Source organism: Caloenas nicobarica, chromosome 5, assembly GCF_036013445.1.
Source record: "Caloenas nicobarica isolate bCalNic1 chromosome 5, bCalNic1.hap1, whole genome shotgun sequence".
NCBI lineage: Eukaryota > Metazoa > Chordata > Aves > Columbiformes > Columbidae > Caloenas > Caloenas nicobarica.
Genome location: NC_088249.1, coordinates 51,626,982 through 51,646,997, shown reverse-complemented (window position 1 = coordinate 51,646,997; position 20,016 = coordinate 51,626,982). Strand labels below are relative to the sequence as shown.

The following is a 20,016-nucleotide window of genomic DNA, read 5'->3' as shown; positions in this document are numbered from 1 at the left end:
AAGGAAGGCAATGCACAGGATAGCAGGACACCATAACTGACAATCATGGAACCCTGTGTCTTGAGCCAATAGTCTAGTTATCTACATCTTCATGTCTGCCTCCGACTGACCCATCTTGACTTTTACACATCCTGTCCAATGCAAACTCCACTTATCCTGGGAAACGCCTCCTACTCAAAACAACCTGTAGAAACAGGACGAAGGTAGGCACAAAGACACTCTCATAGTCAGAAACAACAACAAGCAATTCCACATTTTAGAAATAGTCCCAAGTTCACAGGAAAGACCAGTCAGATTTATTTTACCTTTTTATTTCTTTAGGGCCATTTTGTTGTAGTTGTGCACAAACAGCCAGGAAAAAAGACACACTAGCAAGGGCTGCTCAAGAATAAACATTCGGTCATTACAAGAAGGGAAGAGTGCAAGTTCTGCTGATCAAAATCCCTCTGAGCGTAAAGAAAGGCAGCTGGCTTGTTGCATCAAAGTCCAAACCAATCAGGGACTCCACCTCGTCTGAGGTCACCCTTCTGCCTCTGCTTCTCTCTCTCCATATATTTATCCTTGAAGTCATCAAAAGCGCGAGTTTCTGTGTCTTGTTCTTTCTCTGGAAATAGGTTGGGAAACTGAAAGGTTTGTCCTTGGCCCTAAAGAGAAAACAAATGGTCAGAGAGACATTCCAGCCTTTCTGCAGTAGCTATGATGCATATACTTACAATGAAAGACCACCCTGAAGTTTCAGCTAGTGCATAATGGTACCTCTTACCTCCCAAGATCTCTTTCCACCCCTCTCCCCAGTGTACACATATATTCCACCCCCCAAAGCAATCCTAATTTTCAGTCTCTCCTCTTCTGTGTGCTAATTAAGGCACTGCCATCTTTTTTTACAGCTGAATGGTCAGGAGATGGACACCTCTGCAAAGACTTTGAACCAGCTCAGAGGTGGTGTATGAGTCATACAGTAAAAGCATGATGAGAAAAATAAGTGATTTTGTTAAAGTAACACCATCGGGGAAATACATGGTGGGACAAGCATTTCTTATGTTAGCACTCAGGATATGGGTAGCTGTTATAGTTGTTTAGATCTTAGCTAAAGATAAGAGAGAACAGTCCTAGTAGCTGTTACTGTGGGGTGTAATGTGGGAATACACAATAACAGATATCAGAGGTCTCTTATCTACAGGGATAAAGACTGTAGTGTAAAACAATTACAGTGGGAACAATCTGTCTAATACATCACTGATGAGATTAAAGTGATTACATCTGCATCAGTCATTCTGCCTAACAGACAAGTCATTTTAGTGAAACATCATCATCAGATCTATGTCTCCCACTTGGAAAATAAACATTTGCTTGGTCTCTGGTTTTTATCTAACAGCAGGAAACCATTATTCTGTGGAAATGTTCTATCCCATTAACATTATCTACTTACTTTTTAGTTGTGTTTGCACTAAGCACAACTTCATTAAACTCAACAATGTCAGCCCTTCCATTCCGTATGGGACTTTGCATAATAAAACTCATAACTGATAGTGCATAACTCTAAAATTACTCTCCAAAATACTTACAAACCTTACCATACATTAACTTCTTTGGCAGAATACAACACAGAGAAATCTCAACAAAAGTATTTGTTTCAGATGAAAACATTTTTTTTTCAGCTTAGCCATTCTTTACATTTGTGCAATAAACACAATCAAACAAGAGGCCCAGTTATTAAATGGTTCTACAAAGGACAAGAAAGGAGCCTTCCACAACACAGCTACCTATACTACATTTTGGGATCAGAAATGTGACATAATTAAATCTTAAAAAAAAAGTCACCATGCCCCTGACCCGGCTCAATGTGTGCTATGTTTCATCTAGTCATATACACTCAACCTGGTGATTTACAGGTGTGAAAGAATTTAAACCTCAAGCATACACTGTGGAAAAAAACATGACTTATCCCAGTTGAGCTTATCCAGACTAGAATCTAGGAAATATCAACTCATACCCAGCAATGCTTCGGTTGTTTTTGTAGTGCATACTTCTTGGGGGTTTCCTAAGAGTCTGACCATACTACAAAAACAACAAGGGAGCTGCTGTGTACATTGCTCTTTCCTCATTTCTAGCCTGGATAAGATCAACTGGAACAAATCAAGGTTTTCCATTCCACAGCGTACACTCTGGGATTTCAATTCTTTTGTACTTTTAAATGACCAACAGGTATGCTTATTATAGCTGTCCTATCACAATTAAATTATAGCGTCATTTCAAGGCACAGAAACTGGAGTTATCAGTGTCCTTAGGCAATCCCAAAGCTGTAGGCTACTGAAACTCTTCCTGCAGTAGGGTCAGCAACAAGTGCCCTTGAGGCCAAGTGCTGCCCAAGATTTTAGCACACTGAAGCATTTGGAAAAGAATTGGTTTATATTACAAAAATGTATTGTGTTTTAACTGCACTGTGGGCAAGTCATTCAGCCCTGTGGTATCTATAGAACAGATGGAGCTGATTCTAAGGACTCGTCTGCCCTGGAGAGGAAGCCATTTTAGTTAAACTAGTCAGAAAACAATTCAGACTAACATGGTAGGCATACCACCTACACTGAAAATTTGAGAACTATTTATATTGGTAACAGTGTAGTAAGGGACTGTTCTTGTTATGCAGCACTTCCATTCTGGTATGCTTCCAGCACCAATGCACTTCCCTTATTGGAGAATGAAGGAAAGCTGTCCCTAAAGCATACTAACAACATCCATGGTAATTCACTAAGCATTGCAAAACAGCTATTATTTTAAAAAGAAGGGGGGGAAAAAAAAAAGATACAGAGGCTGTAGCCAAACCAGACAAACCTTTCAGCTGTTTATCAAAGTGCTCGCAGTTCCCATTTCAAGGCTGGTGAAAGTCAAATATTGAGCTGAAAATGTCAATTTGTATCTTGAGTCTTTTAATAAATCAAAATCAGCACAGACAAGTTGGCTCTTTCCAGCTCTTGTTTTCTGAAGAAATTCTGATTTTGGCTGGCAGCCAGACACGATTCGAAACAGCCAAGACATTACACCCTGAGAACTGAAGGTTGATAAATCTTAAGTAACAATACTATGCAGTAATACTGCACTGTAAGATTCTGAAGTGATGAAAGCTGTATGAAAAATAGCTGTTGTGCATGCTCAGTAGCTAGTTTTCAAAAGAAGCCTGTATCTTGGGTATTTCAAAATTTCAAAAATACCAAAAGGCATCAACTTACATAAAGGACTGTGAGCCTGTCCAGGCATATTTACATTCAGTGCATCTTCCACATGATGCCAGAGACTACTGAGGTTCACGCTCATATGCCACCTTTTCAAAAAAATGCCTACCAAAGGAATGGAGGGATTGTCATTCCTTTACATAGTGCTGCTTTTTCTTACACCTTTCCTTGGTCAAAGTTTTCCCTTCTATACAGCACCATTCAACAACCATATGACAAATGCATCCTCAGAATGAAATCCTAATTGAAATAAAGCAAACAACTATATTTCCACCAAGTTGAACAGGGTTTTATCTGTTTTGCAAACTGCTAGAACACAAAATACTGGCATATTCAACCAGAAAGCAAAATTTCGGCTTATTCCTAAACATTGCATTTGTTCACCGTTTAACCTTTTGCAATCCATTTAACCAAGGTCATCCTTTTAATTACTGAATTACTGAAATTCACATAAGCTGAAGTGGGCTCTAAAAAGGCTAAGGCTTGGCCTTCCTTTAGAACTTCTGCCAGCATAATTACCTTAGTTAGAAGAACAGAGAAAGAGAAATAAAATAAGAACACTTTCTCACCTGACGGAGCAGTGCTAAAAGAAAATCTTGTAAAAAAGACTGACCCTGGCAAAAAAATCATTTTGCTCAGATAATTTAGTCTGTCTTGGAACTCAATCCTACACTGCCATCAAAAGAACTTTTTCACCAAAGTGAGGTGATAACACTGATACTCTGGAGTTTGTCAGGATAGGATCTACCACCACATGCTGTTATATCTAAGTGAGCCCTTATAATGTTAAAAGCGAAGAAGGAAATAAAAAAAAAGGCAAGCCAAAGAGGCAGTATTAAAACATCTAAAAAATAAAGGCAATGTGATGATTTTATGCATTGCTATTCTCAGTTTAGGGTCTTTCCATAGACCTCCCTTTTTCCTAGAAATTCTAAGATTATGTACAAGTGAGTTGTGTGGTCTAGTGTTTAGATTACAGAAACAGGAGCCATTAAACTTCCACTCCTGCGCAACTCTAATCCTTGCTTCGGCATTACTCAAATGTAAAAATGATTTATATAAAAGGTCTTATGAGGATTCATTTGTTAAATGCTAACGTCTTTCAAGATAAAAAGTGACCTAAGCATCAAACATGTGTTTTCCCCTTAGATATCAAGCCTTTTTCATTAGAAAGGCTGAAAACACACCTTGTTCTCCGAGTCTGTAGTAGGAGTTATCACATTCAGTGGTACAAATTGCCTCCATTCATTTTAATGAGAGGTTAAGTGACCACAATTAGGCCTATGAAGTCAAGTGTTAGCCTTTCCACTGCTGAGCCTCATGTCAGAAAATTGCTGGAAGGATTATCCGGCACAAACTTACTAATACTTCTCTGACCTTTGAGTTCCTTGAAAAGTTTAGGAATGGAAGGTCAGCAGAGATATCATTATGTAGGAATGACGCAGCAAACACTGATGGTGTAAACAACTGTGAGATCTTCTGATTACTTAGATAATTGAAGCACTTACTACTGTCCTTCAGAATTAGGAGAAAAATGATGTTTATAGTATTGTTAACTAAAAAAAATGTTGGACTCCCAACAGCACGGGATTCAGTCCAGCAGTAGCAGCAAATGCAGCTAAGTTTAATAATCCAGTGCATTTGAACAATTCTCCTACTATTGCAGTGGTAACATCTGATGTTAAAACATATGGAAAAACAGCATGGAAAACAACTTCAAAAATCCACACAGGAATGACACAGTATACAGAGTATCCAGGTTTCCTCTGAATTCAGCATATGTCAAAAGAAAACTGCTGTCACATTTGACGTGCAAATGGGTTAATTACTATGAATGTACCGGTCACTCTAAGCAGGGTTTGAGAAGAAAGCATTTGTAAAAATATTCCCACCGGTGCCATCATTCATGCAGCTAAATAGGTGTTAGTCCTAATGTTGACAAGGTCAGGCTCCTTTTTACAGCCATCTCCACTAGATTTCTCAAAACAGGTTTAATTAAAAATAGGTCTGGATTCCAGAGGCTTGTCTACAGTTGTGCTCCCACGGGTGCTAACACCTGTTGAGCTAAAACAGTGAGAACACTGAAGGAGGAGGAGGAGGAGGAGGAGGGGGTGTTGTTGTTTTTTTAAATTTCCCTGATGTTGATGCAACTGTAAAGTTTCCCACTGGATTTTTTTTTAAATAACATTAGAATAATTATAACCATACTGGAGTAAGAAGAAAGGTTGCTGTACTACATTAATTTATCTACTCCGCAAAGATATATAGCTTTGTTTTTAACTAAAAAAAAAAAACCACTGTAAAAAAGTAGTATTTGATACCAAGGACCATAAGTCTCTAACTCAAACCTTTCTCACCACATTCCAAAAGGGGAAAAAAGGCAGGCAGGCTCTGAAATGGTATGATATTGTTGATCCACAGCCTTCTATGATTTGAGGTATTTTTTTAGTGTGAAAATATTATGCTTGGACAGATCATGTATTTGTCCAGTTACAGCCCGAGAACAAAGTAAACAGCTCTGAATATCCAAGAAATAGTATTTGGAAAAGAAAGGACAGCAATTCTTACATGTGGAACAGCTGGGGCACTAGTCTGACACCTAAGGGTATATTGACTATGACTTCATACACCTTCCACCTTTGAGACACTTGCAGTAAGTTAGTGGATATATACGCTGTGCTGGGACCCATAAGGTGATGTTTTATGAAGCAGGAAAGTATAACTGGTCATGAGAATATACTCCATTTCATTCAGGTAAACCACCCCACAGCTGCTATGAAGTCATGCTGCAAAGAGCAATACTTCCACCTAGTGGCCAGTAGAAAGAACAACCCAAGACCTTCCAAAAACACATCCTTATTTTTCCAGTCATAAGCAGTTTTAACTTGAAACTGGATTAATGAGAGAAAACACAGCTGGTAAAAATGATGGGAAGACCCAGCTATTCTGACTCGCGGCAGATGCAAACTAATTCTCATGAAAATAAGGATTTTACAGTGGTTACCAAAGACTTCCCTAAATTAGGCAGATATTAACAATGGACTGCATGGGGGCTGTTACCGCCTAAATTACACCATGAATGAGAATGAAGGCAAACTCTTCAGTTTCAGAAATGACACTGTGTTTCTGGCCTCATTCACTGTTTAAAGCTGGTGTGAACACAGAATTGGGAGCTCATTGTCTGAGACACCAGAGCTAGTGGTGAAAAGCAAAGGACAGAATGAAAAAGGAAAACAAAAAAAAAAGGACGGACAAACCTAAATGTTAAAGGAACTAACAGACACCAACAATAATAGAAAAAAGAGAGCAAAAAGACTAGGAACGAGGTGAGGGGAAAATGCACAGATCAAGCTTTGCTGACAAGAGTTTAGTAAATGGCCAGGATTCTCCCACTTGGGATGAAGTATAGCATCAAAACGTGGTCCCCTGACCCTGTCATGGGTCAGAAAGAAAACATGGCATTCTTTAAAAACTTACAGTGATACTATAGTATAGGACAACACAGCAAGTGACACTTGCTATCTCATGTACCAAGAGTAGTTCTCAGCCACAGTACCACAGGGCTCTGTGCAGGCTCATCTGCCCAGCAGACAAATTGAGAGGCTGGAGGAGTGACCAGTTACTGCTGTCCAGCTGCCTCCAGTACCCAAGTTAGTCTGGGTAATTCCCCTCTCCACCACGGAGCTGCCCTTAAGGTAACAGCAACAATTCTAGGTTTACAGGTTTTGTGCGAAATAAATGTATAAAGGCACTGCCTTAAGTGAGTGGCTTGCCCCACACAATAGGAAGACTCTGCTTCCTCCTCCTTCCCCGAGTATCTACAGGTTGCAAACTACCTCCTTCTCAGCTCAGCAGACAAAAGAAACAAAGTGAAACAAAATTTGATAACTGAGTGCAGTTTGCTAAAGATCCATGTCTGCTTCAATCTTGGGAAATGAGTCTCTAAAAGCAAAGAGCCAGTGACAATGGAAAGTTCTTGCAATTACCTACTAAGGAACAACACTCAGAGAAAGCAACTTGTAAAATGACAACATCGCTCCTGGCATTCAATTCCTCAGCTGTGTTCTTAATGAATCATTCATACCTGATCTCTCACAGACAAAAACCTAGCACAGACAATCCAAGAGGGAGAATTTGCCCACCAAAGCAGACTCTTACTTGAAAAAGGAATGTGGTTTTTAGTTATCATAATGCAAAATCCTCATAGGGGTGAGGTTGCCTTTAATTTCAGCACAGTAAATCAAGGTTAGTCCTCATCTAAATACAACTCTGTTACTTTCTATAAACATTGTACTTCATACTGTTCTTTCAAGGTAAGGGCTGTCTAGAAAAACACACTCTCACTTTTTCTACTCCCCTTCCCAGAAGGGGCTTAGAGAAAAACTTCTAAGCACATTTAAACTTTGAAAAATTTTTTTTAAAAAAACAAAACACAAACAAACAGATTTTCCATTGTATGTGCCTCTTTAGTTTGAATCCAATTTCATATGAAGTCTTATGCAGTCTTTAAGATCACACAGTGTTCCTCCCACACTGAATCCTTGTCCCAGGATGGAGTAACACTGAGGTTGTGTTAACCAACAGCAATTTTGAGCTTATGGTTTTACAACCATAAATAACATTCCTTAAATGTAATTTTGGTATGTGAAGGGGTTTTCTGTCACTGGTCACATTTCTTTTTTACATAGAGACAGGTAAACCCAATAGAAGCCTGAACTATAATCCGCTCCTGTGATGAAAGACACTTGTAAGAACATGAAGCTCCTTTTCCACTGGGCAACCAACACACGTTTCAGAACTTGGTTTAGCCACAAAGCATGCTTGTTAGACATGACTAAAAGCTCTCCAAGGAATATGCCTTAGTCTTCTCTGAAATCCAAAAAGCTTTAATACGAAGTTCCCTACCCTTACAATATATTCTTTCACTTACTGGACATTTAAGCAATCAACCACACAAGTCATGAACCTTCCAGCACAGGGAGTACAGGGTCAGCATGAAACTCGCTGGCAAAGCAGCATCATATGACATCAGACCATAACTTACATACAGACCTCAAACAAATACTGGACTTGAAAACTAACCATCTATTTGAATTTGATTTTTAGACTAAGCCATTTAAATATCTTTATACATTCTGGAATGTATTAAAGAAAATGTCATTATTAGAGAAAAGGCAGAAATAGCCAGCCAGAGAATTCACTGAACATTACTTCCAGCTTGGCTGGTTAACAGTCCCCTCTTTTTTCCCCACAAGCATCCATGTTAACTCACCAGCTGTACATAGGCAACCTTGTAATCTGGCTTCTTCACTCTCTGATTTTTGTGATTCCTCTTGTTGTTTGCCCCTGCAGAAATGAAGAGAGCCCCACCTTTTACTTCACAGGACTTCCAAATTCCCCAAAGCAAGACCAAGCTGAAAGGGCAAGGGGGGGACTTCACTAGTTCAGATTTATTGTTAAAAGGAATACTCTTTCTTCAGTACCAACACAGCATCATAATTACTAAAATGTACTGGAATTGGTAGACACTACTCTCCTCATTCACAAGTAGGGAACGGAGACATGATCAGACTCAGACTGCTGACAGCCACTGTGCCTTCACGTCACACACAAAGTTTGCAAAGAAGCAAGGAGAGAAGTCTCCTGAGTAGGGGGCCAAGAGTGATAAACCATCCTTCCAACATCAACAGCTTCAGGAAGGCAAGGAGGAAGTGACCACTAAACAGCTTCAAACTTGTCAGTTTTTACTACCCAGCTAATGAGCTGGATCTACTGTTTATACACGAGAAAATTACACTCCACATCCAAAAAAACCAGAACGCTCCAACCTTCTGCAAGTATGCTGGTCACAATTGAGTGGGAAGTCCAATTCATTCTCTGCATGTTATGCAGACATTAAAGCTCTCAATTATTAGACGTTCGAACTCCCTTTCCTCTTTTATCTCTGAATATATACATTCTACCATTACTTCCATTAGCAGTGGAGGACAAAATGGTTGTAAGGACAAACATGAATATTTTTCAGTGCTGTATGGAACTACATGTGTTTGGTATTTAAGAGTTTATTTAATTTTATTTTTCACATGAGCATATTACAGATGATCTTTGTTTTCTTTTTCTTTTCTATTTTCTGAGTTTTACGACCTTATTTTAAAGGTTTTTCTTTCATTTTTCATTATTACAGCTCTGTTTTCCTATTCATTTTTTAAAATGTTCCCTACTCTTACCATTATAAATGCCTCAATCAATTCCTTTGCTAGAGTCACTGCATGAAAAGTAAAAAACCCAGCCATCAAAGATGCCCTAACCAACGAGTCACTCTCCATTTGATTAATGCACGGGTTGGTGATCAAAAAGGTAAATAACATGAAAATTATATTCCTGACTTTGCACTGCATCCGAACTGCAGTCAGAGAAGCTCTGGAGAAGGAAGAATTCATATGTAAAGGTGACGCTACATAAATTTAGCCTGTTTCAGTGAGAGACAGGTCTCTCTACTTCAAGTCAGAGTTCAGCATAACTTAATCTAAGAACATGTTTTCCTCTTGGGTTGGTTTTCTGCTGGTTTTTTGGTTGGTTTTGGTGTCATTTCGTTGTTGTTGTTGTTGTTGGGTTTTTTGTTTTGGCTTTTTTTTGTAATGGTGGCACAGGGGAGAAACACCATGAGTGGAAGCATACAAGTCCATAGCAGAAATGTGGTAACGACAGCTGATGAAAAATTGAAAGTTTGCAGAGATGTTTTTCTGACATTATCTACTGGTCTAATGGAATACTTTACAAACTTTGCCTTTTGTTAGACCATAACACCTCCTCTATATGCATGCCAGCTAATCTCAACTCACACATTTCTTTTAAAAAAGGCTGTGGCTGAAATTAAGATTAATTTTATTAAAACACATGAAGCAATTCCTTCTTAAGTGAGAAACCCACTGGTCTTCAAGGAGAAATGGTACAGCACAAGCTAGATAACTAAGTGGTTTTAAATTAGATCTTTCTTTTTAAGACTAAACTTATGCCATAATCTAATCAAAGTATTCAAATATGAAGTGGTGCATATTCATTTGAAGGACAACCAACTCGGTTGATAGACGTCACCAGCTAAGCACCTGGAACCAAAGTTTGTTGAAATCTAATGGACATTTTGATATGAAAAGTCTAACGTGGCTGCACAGGGATGCTGTATTCATGCTTTTGGATTACTCAAACTGCACTCACCATACTGTATCCTGGTCCTCACAGCAGCTACCGGTACATCATATATTTTTTCAAGGTAATTCTTGATATCCACTTTTGTCATTCTAGGCAATGCAAAAACATTTTGCAGAAAGAAAGAAGAAAAAGTATAAATATTTAACTAAAATAAAACAGAGCCAGAGTATTTACAGACTGCTTGATACTCTGGAATTAATGTCTTCTCCTTTCAACCAAGGTAGCTTTACTGCACAAAAGTATAAACTCAACAAAGATCACACACTGCTACAGCAATTCATTACCCATAAACTGTAACAATGACAAGTATTTTATTCTCTGTAGCCTCAACAGTAAAAACCCCAGATATCTTCTCTATTCAGTGAGAGCGGGTGGGCTTTCTCACTGTCCGAGCCAAGAATCCTTTCTGATCTTCTGAAAGGCATTTACTAATCTTTTCAGGACCTGCCAGAGCCTTGTAGGCTTTCGTGTGTGCAACGGGATCGGTCAGGATGAAAGAATCCTGACAAATACCTGGACATCACCTCGTTTTCTCTGGATCATTTTCATAAGCGCTTCCTAAGCCTGTCCTTGGGAAGGCTGAGCCCCACCAACAGGAAGGAAAGCCAAGCAAAGCTCATACTAAAATTACTGCCCTCTCAGCCCCCTAAAAACGTCTCCCTGATGCAGAAGGCTCTTCCTCCATACCAAAGGGCACTGGCACTTGGTCTCCCACTCCTGAGCTAACCAGACAGGCTGTGGCCCAGAAGGAGGTGACAACAAGTGCTGTGCCGGGACCTGTGGCACTGAGGAAGGGGCAGGGGACAGACAGGGGGGCTCCAGAAGCGGCAGTCGCTCCTCCAGCCCCGGGCTGCGCTGAGCCATTTGCGCAGCAGGCCCGGACCCGCCACAGCTGCGGCTGCCGGGGCTGTGCACTGCCGAGCCGTGCAGTGCCGTGCAGTGCCGTGCAGTGCCGTGCAGTGCCGTGCAACGCCGTGCAGTGCCGTGCATAGCCGTGCCGAGCCGTGCATTGCCGTGCCGAGCCGTGCAGCGCCGAGCCGTGCAATGCCGTGCCGTGCAGTGCCGTGCAGTGCCGAGCCGTGCAGCGCCGTGCAGCGCCGAGCCCCGTCCGCCGCCCCCGCACTCACTCCATGGAGACGCGGAACTGGACGGTGTCCTCGGGCTGCGGCACGCCCGGCCGCACCGCCAGCATGAAGAAGTTGGGCCGGAAGATCCGCAGCTGCGGGCCGCCCAGCTGGAACAGCGGGTACCTGGGGGGAAGACGACGCTGATTGATTGACTGACCGACCGCCCGCCCGGCTCCCCCGCCCCGAGCCCGCCCGGCCCGCTCACACGGCTTTCCTGGCGCGCGTCGCCATGGCCGAGGCCCGGCCCGGAAGCGGCGCGGCGCCGCGCCAGAGCGGCTCCCGGCGGGGCGGCGGCGGCGGTTCTCGCCCCCTGCTGGCGCGGAGGAGCGCCGCGGGGTCGGGCGGGGCTGTGGGGCGCCGGGGGGGCCTGACCCAACCCCCCACCTTGGCTGTCCCCGCAACCGGGGCTCGGCCGCCCCCTGGGCCCACTCGAGGAGGGAGGACACAGCCTTGGGGCAGGGGAGAGTTCACCAGAGGAGATGCAAGGGCAAGGGACGAGGGCGGAGGCAACTGCAAAATGATGCCTCGGTGTGGATTTGCAGGCCCGGCTGCGTTTCACTCGCTCTTCTCCTCACGGTGACAGGAGGGCGGCGATTCCCATCCTCTGCTCTAGTGAGAGCTCAGCTCGGGGGTCCCCAGCACAAGGCAGACATGGGCCTGTTGGAGGGGGTCCAGAGAAGGGACACGAAAACGGTGGGAGGGCTGGGACACCCCCCCGGTGAGGACAGGGTGACAGGGTTGGGCTTGTCCACGCTGGAGAAGACAGCTCTGGGGAGGCCGGACTGCAGCCTTTCATTATATGAAGGGAACTCAGAGACTTTTTACCAAGGCCTGTCATGACAGGACAAGGGGCAACAGCTTTAAACTGAATTAGAGCAGGTTTAGATTGGCCATAAGGAAGAAACATTTTATGATGAGGGTGGTGGGACACGGGATTAGGTTGCCCAGAGGAGCCGTGACTGCCCCATCACACTGGAAGTGTTCAAGATCTGGTTGGACGGAGCTTCCAGCAACCTGATCTAGTGAATTATGTCCCTGCCCATGGACAAGGGGGGTTAGACGACCTTTGAAGGTCTCCTCCCGCCTAAACCACTCTTATGAATCTATGATGCCGCAGCACGTGCTGAGAGCCAGAATATGAACGCAGGCACCAGAAACAGACAGAAATTTGGAAACACAGGGAGAACCACTGTCCCTGGTGGGCTTCCCTCCAACATGGCATTTCAAGGGCTGGCAAAGACAACAGGCCCTGTAGAATAGCTCACATCCCAAATTTAGTAACAGCCATTTGTGTTTTGACATCTACACTGCATTAACCAAGTAATTCACACTTCGGTATCGGGTTTTAATGCGATATGTAGGTTAACTTCAATAAACATTTTAATGTAATATTTGAATGAATTGGTCTCTGTATTGTACTGTGATGTGTAATTCTATGGATTTGTTCCTTTATTCCTGATTCTTTGATTCCCTTCAACACTCAAACTTTTAAGTCAATTACAACTACATTTGGCATCCAGATTATGAGGTCCCCCAGAATAGAGTCGGCTTTTGTTATCTGCCTGTGTGGTGGCTGTAAAATGGGCCTCCGATCCAGAGTCTTTCTTGATGATACTGAGCCTCATTGCCAGTTGTAGAGCTGGACCAAATGATATTAAATAAGGATTTTGATAATTCCCAAATCCTTGCAAAATGGAATGTCATTAAATAAAGTATGAAACACCATTCCAGAGAGTTGTCATTGGAGTAGGTACTGGTTGTGCTTTATTTACAAAATCCAGAGATTTGTACATAGCAATCTACAGGACAGCATAGGGCTGGTATCAGGAGGATAAAGGATATGCTCAGCAGGAATTGAAGATGCCAGCAAGGAGTCATCTCAGTTTCACAGGGAACCTGCTTCCTTTTGACTGAGGAAGCAGCCAGACTCCTCCAGGAAGAAAAAGAGGACAAGCAGCGGCTATAGTTGCAATTTTTGTTATCGTTGAGGTGTGGGAAGACAAGTGATTGGTGAAGGAAGAAAGAGGAGACCAGCAGGGATTTGGCACACCACCAAGGGCCATCCTGCCTGGTTCTTTACTTCCAGCGCCCGCCAACCTTGCCCTTGGCTCCTGCCTTCTTGCTGCTACAATACAAAAGGAAAGAAAAACATGTCAACATGATGGAAGCAGTGAGGCTCTGTGATCACTGTGCATTGCTGACTCTCAGATTAGGGTTGAGTCACTTCCACTTCTCACATGTTGGGCACACCTGCCTCTATGCTTTGTGCACATCCTAAGAAAAGTATTGCTGATATTGTGCAACAAGATTCCTCCTCAGGCTCTTAGTGAAAGGCCAGGGTGTGCATGCCTCAAAGAGGTAGACCCTTCTAGATTCCTGCATTATCAGGACAGAAGTCCAGGTGGTCTTGAGACTAAATGATAGGCCTATCCAGCCACAGACTTGATGTTTCCTGAATTAAATTCTGCTATGATCTGATTTTAGTATTCAGAGATGTTTCTGGCGAAAATTTCCTCATCAGGGAGCTCTGGTCAAATTCCCCAGATGCTCTCATCATCTAATAGTGGAGGCAAAAAGCTGAGTAATAATTTAAATGCAACTAAGAATTGCTTTGCTCTAGCAGAGGCAGAGTGGCTTCTTCCTTATGTCACATGAGCAAGAGCTTCCAAAATGGTCCAAACAACTTTTTAGGCCTCCCCTCAAATCAGTATTCCTGTCCTGCTCATGGTGTGTGTGGGAGCAGTTCACCTATGCTCCCCATGCAAAGCACCTGAGGCAACCTCTCTCCAAATAGTGTCTTATTGCATACAGAAGGGCAATCCTACATGCAAGCCACTTACCTTCTGTCTGAGAAGCAGGCATGCCGGGAGTCAGAGAAGGGCCAGGCGTGAAGTTAGTCAGGTTAGATTCTGCACCGGCTCCCGTAGGCAGCACCTTGGCGTTTGGGGCTCAGCACACTACCAAACCTTTCCATCTCACACACACGATGATAAGGCTGCTTCTTGAGCCAAAGCACATGCAAACTGGGGGCAGCTCTCTGATGTGGCAGAGTGTGGGTTTGGTGGCCAAGCACAAGGCGGTGGGGCCTTGTTATCAACAGAGAGGCCTTCTTCAGAACCATTGGTTCCTCCAAGGAGCAGAAAAACATGTGAATGACACATCTGGGGAGATTTTTGTGGTTCTGCCCCGTGGGTTGGTTCAAACGTACTAGCCATATTTACAGAAGGATGTAGCACAGTGACACAGACATACACATAGTGGATACTTTACCTTTTGACCAAGTTAGACTTGGTCTACTCAAAAAATTGACCTTTTTCATGAAAGAGAGCAGAGCATTTTCTGCTTATCTTAAATTCATCTCAGTGCCCCTTTTCCCAGCCTTTCCACAGGTTCAAAATCCAGCATAGGGCCTGCGTAGCTCCTCAAATGACGGCAGAGTCCTTTAATCTCCACAAGCGCCTGTGATGTTTGATGTTATGCCTAACCTTTAGAGTGTGCTTAAGGAGACTTAATAAAGTCTGAAGCAAAAGGATCACTTGATCCTTGTATAACACATTAGTAGACATTGCTTTGGAATGATACAGTCTAGTGTGGATAGAAATTTAAGTACATAGAAATCTCATGAGCTGCGGGCTTCTCAGTGACACCTTTTAAAATGATGTCCTGAGAGAGTATCATGTCCTTTGTGGGAACAAGCATGCAGTAACGGTACTACCTGTTGTGGGTGGTGTGGTGGTGCCCCTCAGAATAGCAGCAACACCCAGATAAACCGTGGCATCCTTCTGCAGCTGCACATTCAGCTGCAGTTTATCAGCCTACAGCTCTGTACAGAAAATACCATGGGAAGGTCAAGCCTTATGTTTGGCATCTACAAGAGAACTGAGCCCCCAGTGTTAAATTCATTTGATAAGGCAGAGTGGCTTGGGGAAGTGGGAAGGCAGCGTCTGGTCACTGCTAGCATCCAAAGATGTCACCAAAGATCACCACTTCATTCCTGGAATGACTTTTCTAAGGAGATACAGAAGCACAGTGAAGATCAAATCCCATCACTGCAGAGCTCTCTGCTCTTGCTTCCCTGAAGTTCCTTCTCTGTGTCTGTTAGTTTTCTACATGCCCTAGCCCTCGGGCTTTGTCTAGCCCTGGTCTCTCATAAGTTCACTGTAAACACCTAGAATAGTTAAAGACATAAGACACAAAAAAACTAATGAAATAGAAGTCTTATTGTGAAGGAAAGTAGGAGAGAGACAATGAGTGAAAAGAACTCACAGCAGTAATCCCATAATGTTAGTCTTGTTACACACCATTCCTTACAATCTTAGCAACCACTTGTTTACCCTCTGTAAACAATGGTTGTGTTCTCTCAAGCATTCAAAGCACCTCGGTCAGGTGTTTGAAAACCCCAGGAATGGACAGATGGAAATTTTGCAGACATGGTGTGAAGAAAGAAGATTTGGTCTTGTTAGCTGTTACATTCACTTCAGTTTCCCCTTCATTTTCTCAATGTGAGGCAGTATGGGAGTTGCCCTTCCATCTCTAGCCTCATTTCATTGCAACAAGAAAATGTCGGTGTTGAGGCTGAAGCGACTACTTTGAACACTGAGGAGATATCCCCAAGCCAGGAGCTAGGAAGGGGATATAGGTACTTACTGCTTCTGAGCCTGATCAATCCGGTTCCTGAGGGTGACAATCTGCAAACAACATACATGACCAGGGTTTTTAGAGATAAAGAAACCATGTTCCCTCACAGAGAGGGGAGTTTTACCTGATGAAGTGCTGGAAGCAGGTGCCTATGGTAGGGATTAATACTTCCTTTGAAATAAAAGCTCACCCTTGCTTGAAGGAGAGAAATGTTCCCTGGCAATAAATCCAAGTCAATTTCATATGTCAAGGGAAAGAAAAGCTATAAGTTTATAATCCTTATTAGAAGAGTCCCTATGTATATGAATTAATCCTGTGAGCTCACATGTCAAACTGCAGGCAAGTGAACCGGAATAAATGTCACCATGGCCAGCTGGAAAGTTCTTGTATGGCCCCATCCACCTGTATGTGTCAAGCTCATCTTCTCACTCTTCCTCTACTCTTCACATTCAGAAGTGTATAAGCTCAAAGAGCTTCGCTGCAGTTTGGATGGGGACCTCAAGAATGGAAGATGGATCACACATTCTGCTGAAGTACCTTTGTTGGTTGGGAGAGCAGGAGGTGAGGAGCTTGCAGCAGTCACCACCTTCCCAGCCACAACTTTCAAAGGGGCTGAAGAAAATATTCAAGGAGAGCTTGAGCAGCCACCAAGGAAAGGTTGGAGTTGGGACTCTGAACAAGCTCTGTTGACAACTGCAAGCCACTAGAGAGTCTGTCCTACAAGACAGAGCATCTCTTTGTTTAGCCACAGGTAAACTGCATATTTCAACCTGATGCATGGGAAAGCAAACACCTACCTTGCACAGGATGTGCACCTCATGGCCTGACTTAGCACCTCAGTCCTGGCCCGTAGCCCCGGACTCACTACAGAAATCCTTGGACCCCTACAGCTCAGATACTGGAAAAGCCCACAGGAACTAGGGTGTAATAGAGAATCCTCTTTTATCCCTTCACCTTCTCATTTGCAACTGAGTCAAGGTTCTACCCAGTTTTCCTTGGTGGAAAAATGCGCTTGCTTCTGCTTTTGGTGTAATTCAGAGTTCTCTACTGGCTTTGCAGGTCCAAGAACTGATGACCCAACATTTGAGTATTTAAAGTGGCACTTGACATTCACCAAGTGTGAAATGAAAAAAAAATTCATACATTCAGATTGGCCCAACAACCAGTATTTCCTGGCTCGTGTTTTTCCATGGCAAACAGAAACAAAATAAGAGACTGAAACATTAGCAGGAACAGGACAACACAAGGAAGGAAAGATCAGCAGATCAGCTGCTTTTGTACTTACTCATGGAAGTTTTAATATCTGCAGCAGTGGTTTAAATTATTTTTTGCAACCGAGTATTTTTCCCAAGTATGGAGGAGAACCAGCTGTCTTCAGTTTGACCCAAAGACTTAAGACTTACCTTGACTGATAACCTTGTGATAGTGACTACAGCACTCACTCTCCTATGAAGCACCAAAGAGCAACAGACGCTAGAGCTAAAGAACAGCTCCACTCTTAGGTGTCCTAGTTCCTTCCTTTGTCTCTCCCTTGCATCCTTGCTTGAGTCTCCTTAATTCTCTTCGGTGTTTTCACTTACCTTTCTCCTCACTCTTTTCCTTTTTCTTCCACTTTTCTTCTACAATCTCAAGTGTGCATTTTCCTTCTATTTTGCTAATTCCTTGGACTTTCTCTCCTTGCTTTTCATGAGCAGCCATGCCTCTCTTTATTTATGCAAAGGTTTAATTACCATAGCGTGTACATCTCCACTAGCACTGCTTTAATTCCTGTTGTTCCACACCCAGCTGACTTGTTATCTTTAAGCTAGCCATATCCAATATTTTGGATCTCAATAAGCATGTAGCCACAAGGTGGAGAACCCTTCCTTTCTTGAATGAAATTCAAGCTATTACACATGCATCCGTAAGCTTCTGCATGTATCCCAGGTGCATCAGGGTGACTCACCACACATGTAATACCAGAGGTTTGCATAAGGAATTATTTTAGTGATGGTCTGAGTGGGTTGCATGCTCTATTCTTTAGCCACATCCCTGTTGGACCCTGACTGTTTTCCTAAACTACTGCTTCATCTCTTTCCAAAGAATGGAAAGGGAGAGAAAAAGGAAGGGAAGGGAGAGACACAAGATCCAGTTTTCTCTTTTCTCTCTGCACTTGGAACCAAGTGCCAGTTTCTGTCTGGCACCTGACCATGCAGCAGGCTCATGCATTTGGTAGCTTTTGCTGCTGCTGTTATACAGGCAAGTTCATTGTACTTACAACTTGGAAAGCTCCTGCAGCCTGCAACGCATTGTTAAAATCTAAGAGAGATTGAGATAGTTACATTGGTGTTGCTCATTCCCTGTCAGTATATGTCTGTGTGATTGGGAATTAAAAGGAGAGTGAGGTGGGGAGAGATCCAGTAGGATTTCTCAGCCACTGAGACCTGACATAGGTCAGTGCAGCCCTGTTCTGTGACTGGGAAGGAAACGCATCCACTTTCTGTTACCATATGACGCTTCAGTCAGGTGCTGCTGCTGTCTGGAGACAGTTTTCAGTGACTCCAGAGAGCTCAGTCCACAGGAAATCTGTCTGGGATATGAGTAAAACTTACAAAGTTCAAGTGTGAAATCAAAGGTGGGTTTGAAGATGTTACTTTGCAATGGAGATGAGTGAACTGAGAGTTACTGATTTTTTCAGGTCACAACTACCTATAGATAAACAAGAATGAACAAGATATGTTTGGGGAGAGGATGGAGAGTTCATTTTCTTTTGGCATTGCCTTTCCATGGGGCACTGAAAACCTTGAGAGTGGTCTATTTTAGCCTAAAATGTGAAATCCAGACCAAATATGTATGTTAGGGGAATGCAGTTCCAGGTGTCTTGCTGCTTAAATATTGCATAAGAGCATTGGAGACCCAAATGATGTCACCACATGGGTTTTGCCAGGGGAGTTACAGAGATTTTTACATTTTGGACCCAGTCCCATTAGCAAAATGGCTTCTCAACTCACCTCATATTTTTTCCTCTTAATCTGCTCTGTAAAGTCATACTTTTCATTCTCCAGCTGGTATAACCAGTCCCACAGTTCCTTAGCCTTGTCCCTATGTATTTATGGGGAAAGGAAGGTGAGAGGAACACATCACATCATATGTTTTCTACCATGTTCACATCACATCACATCATATGTTTTCTACCATTTTCACATCACTAGTAATGAGGCTTTTTACGTTTTACTTAATGCAGTTCACACATCTTCCTGCAAACCCTTTCCATCCTCTGAAAGCTACTCACCATTTTCAAGGTCACATTTTTCTTACCTTCTCACCCAAGAACCTTGCACTCTTGTATGTATCACGCACTAACATATTTCCTACATATTTAATTTTCCTGCTCACTCTTACTGAAAGAAGAGAGTCCAGGGAAATCAGACGAGAAGGAAGGAGGACTCTGAAAGCCACCTAGATGAGCAGAGCACCTGCCATTGCACAATCTCATCTGTTTCAGGGCTGTGAGCCCACTTCATCTTTCGATCACGTGTGAACTCCAACATGTGGAATCCAGACTGTCATCTGTTGACTGCTCTGCACCAGAGCACTTGGCTTCCAAGCCTCCAGCCTCCGTGGAGACCCATAGTCATATCTTAGCAGCTCAGCTCGCTCCTGAGAATGCTACAGACACTAATTTGTAGGTTTGTTCAACTAATCTCAGAGATGGGTTTAAAGCTTGTACCTAGTCCTGTAAACTACTAATCCTAATTAGCAGGAGAGGCTAACGGAGCTATGCCAGGAGCATGGCTAGCTGGCTACAAAACCATTTCAACAATTCCCCACAT

At 42.9% G+C, this 20,016-nt stretch overlaps 2 protein-coding genes across 6 annotated transcripts in view; both read right to left on the bottom strand.

Moving 5' to 3' along the window:
* Window positions 1–273: 273 nt before the first annotated feature.
* Window positions 274–11,830, bottom strand: MRPL23 (mitochondrial ribosomal protein L23). The gene is made up of 5 exons (XM_065636347.1): window positions 11,772–11,830; window positions 11,567–11,689; window positions 10,446–10,528; window positions 8,503–8,576; window positions 274–644 (listed from the first exon to the last, which is right to left on the bottom strand). Exons 1-5 carry the CDS (start codon window positions 11,795–11,797, stop codon window positions 480–482), a joined length of 471 nt encoding a protein of 156 aa, XP_065492419.1. The 5' UTR covers window positions 11,798–11,830; the 3' UTR covers window positions 274–479.
* Window positions 11,831–13,307: 1,477 nt separating this feature from the next.
* TNNT3 (troponin T3, fast skeletal type) overlaps window positions 13,308–20,016 on the bottom strand; it is a 31,801-nt gene continuing 25,092 nt past the window's right edge. For all 5 annotated transcript variants that reach the window (XM_065635540.1, XM_065635536.1, XM_065635539.1 and 2 more), the window contains 3 exons: window positions 19,195–19,285; window positions 16,214–16,254; window positions 13,308–13,691 (listed from right to left, as the gene is read on the bottom strand). In XM_065635540.1, coding sequence (XP_065491612.1) covers window positions 13,643–13,691; window positions 16,214–16,254; window positions 19,195–19,285 — 181 coding nt within the window. In that variant the 3' untranslated portion in view covers window positions 13,308–13,642. The remainder of the gene's footprint in view (window positions 13,692–16,213; window positions 16,255–19,194; window positions 19,286–20,016) is intronic.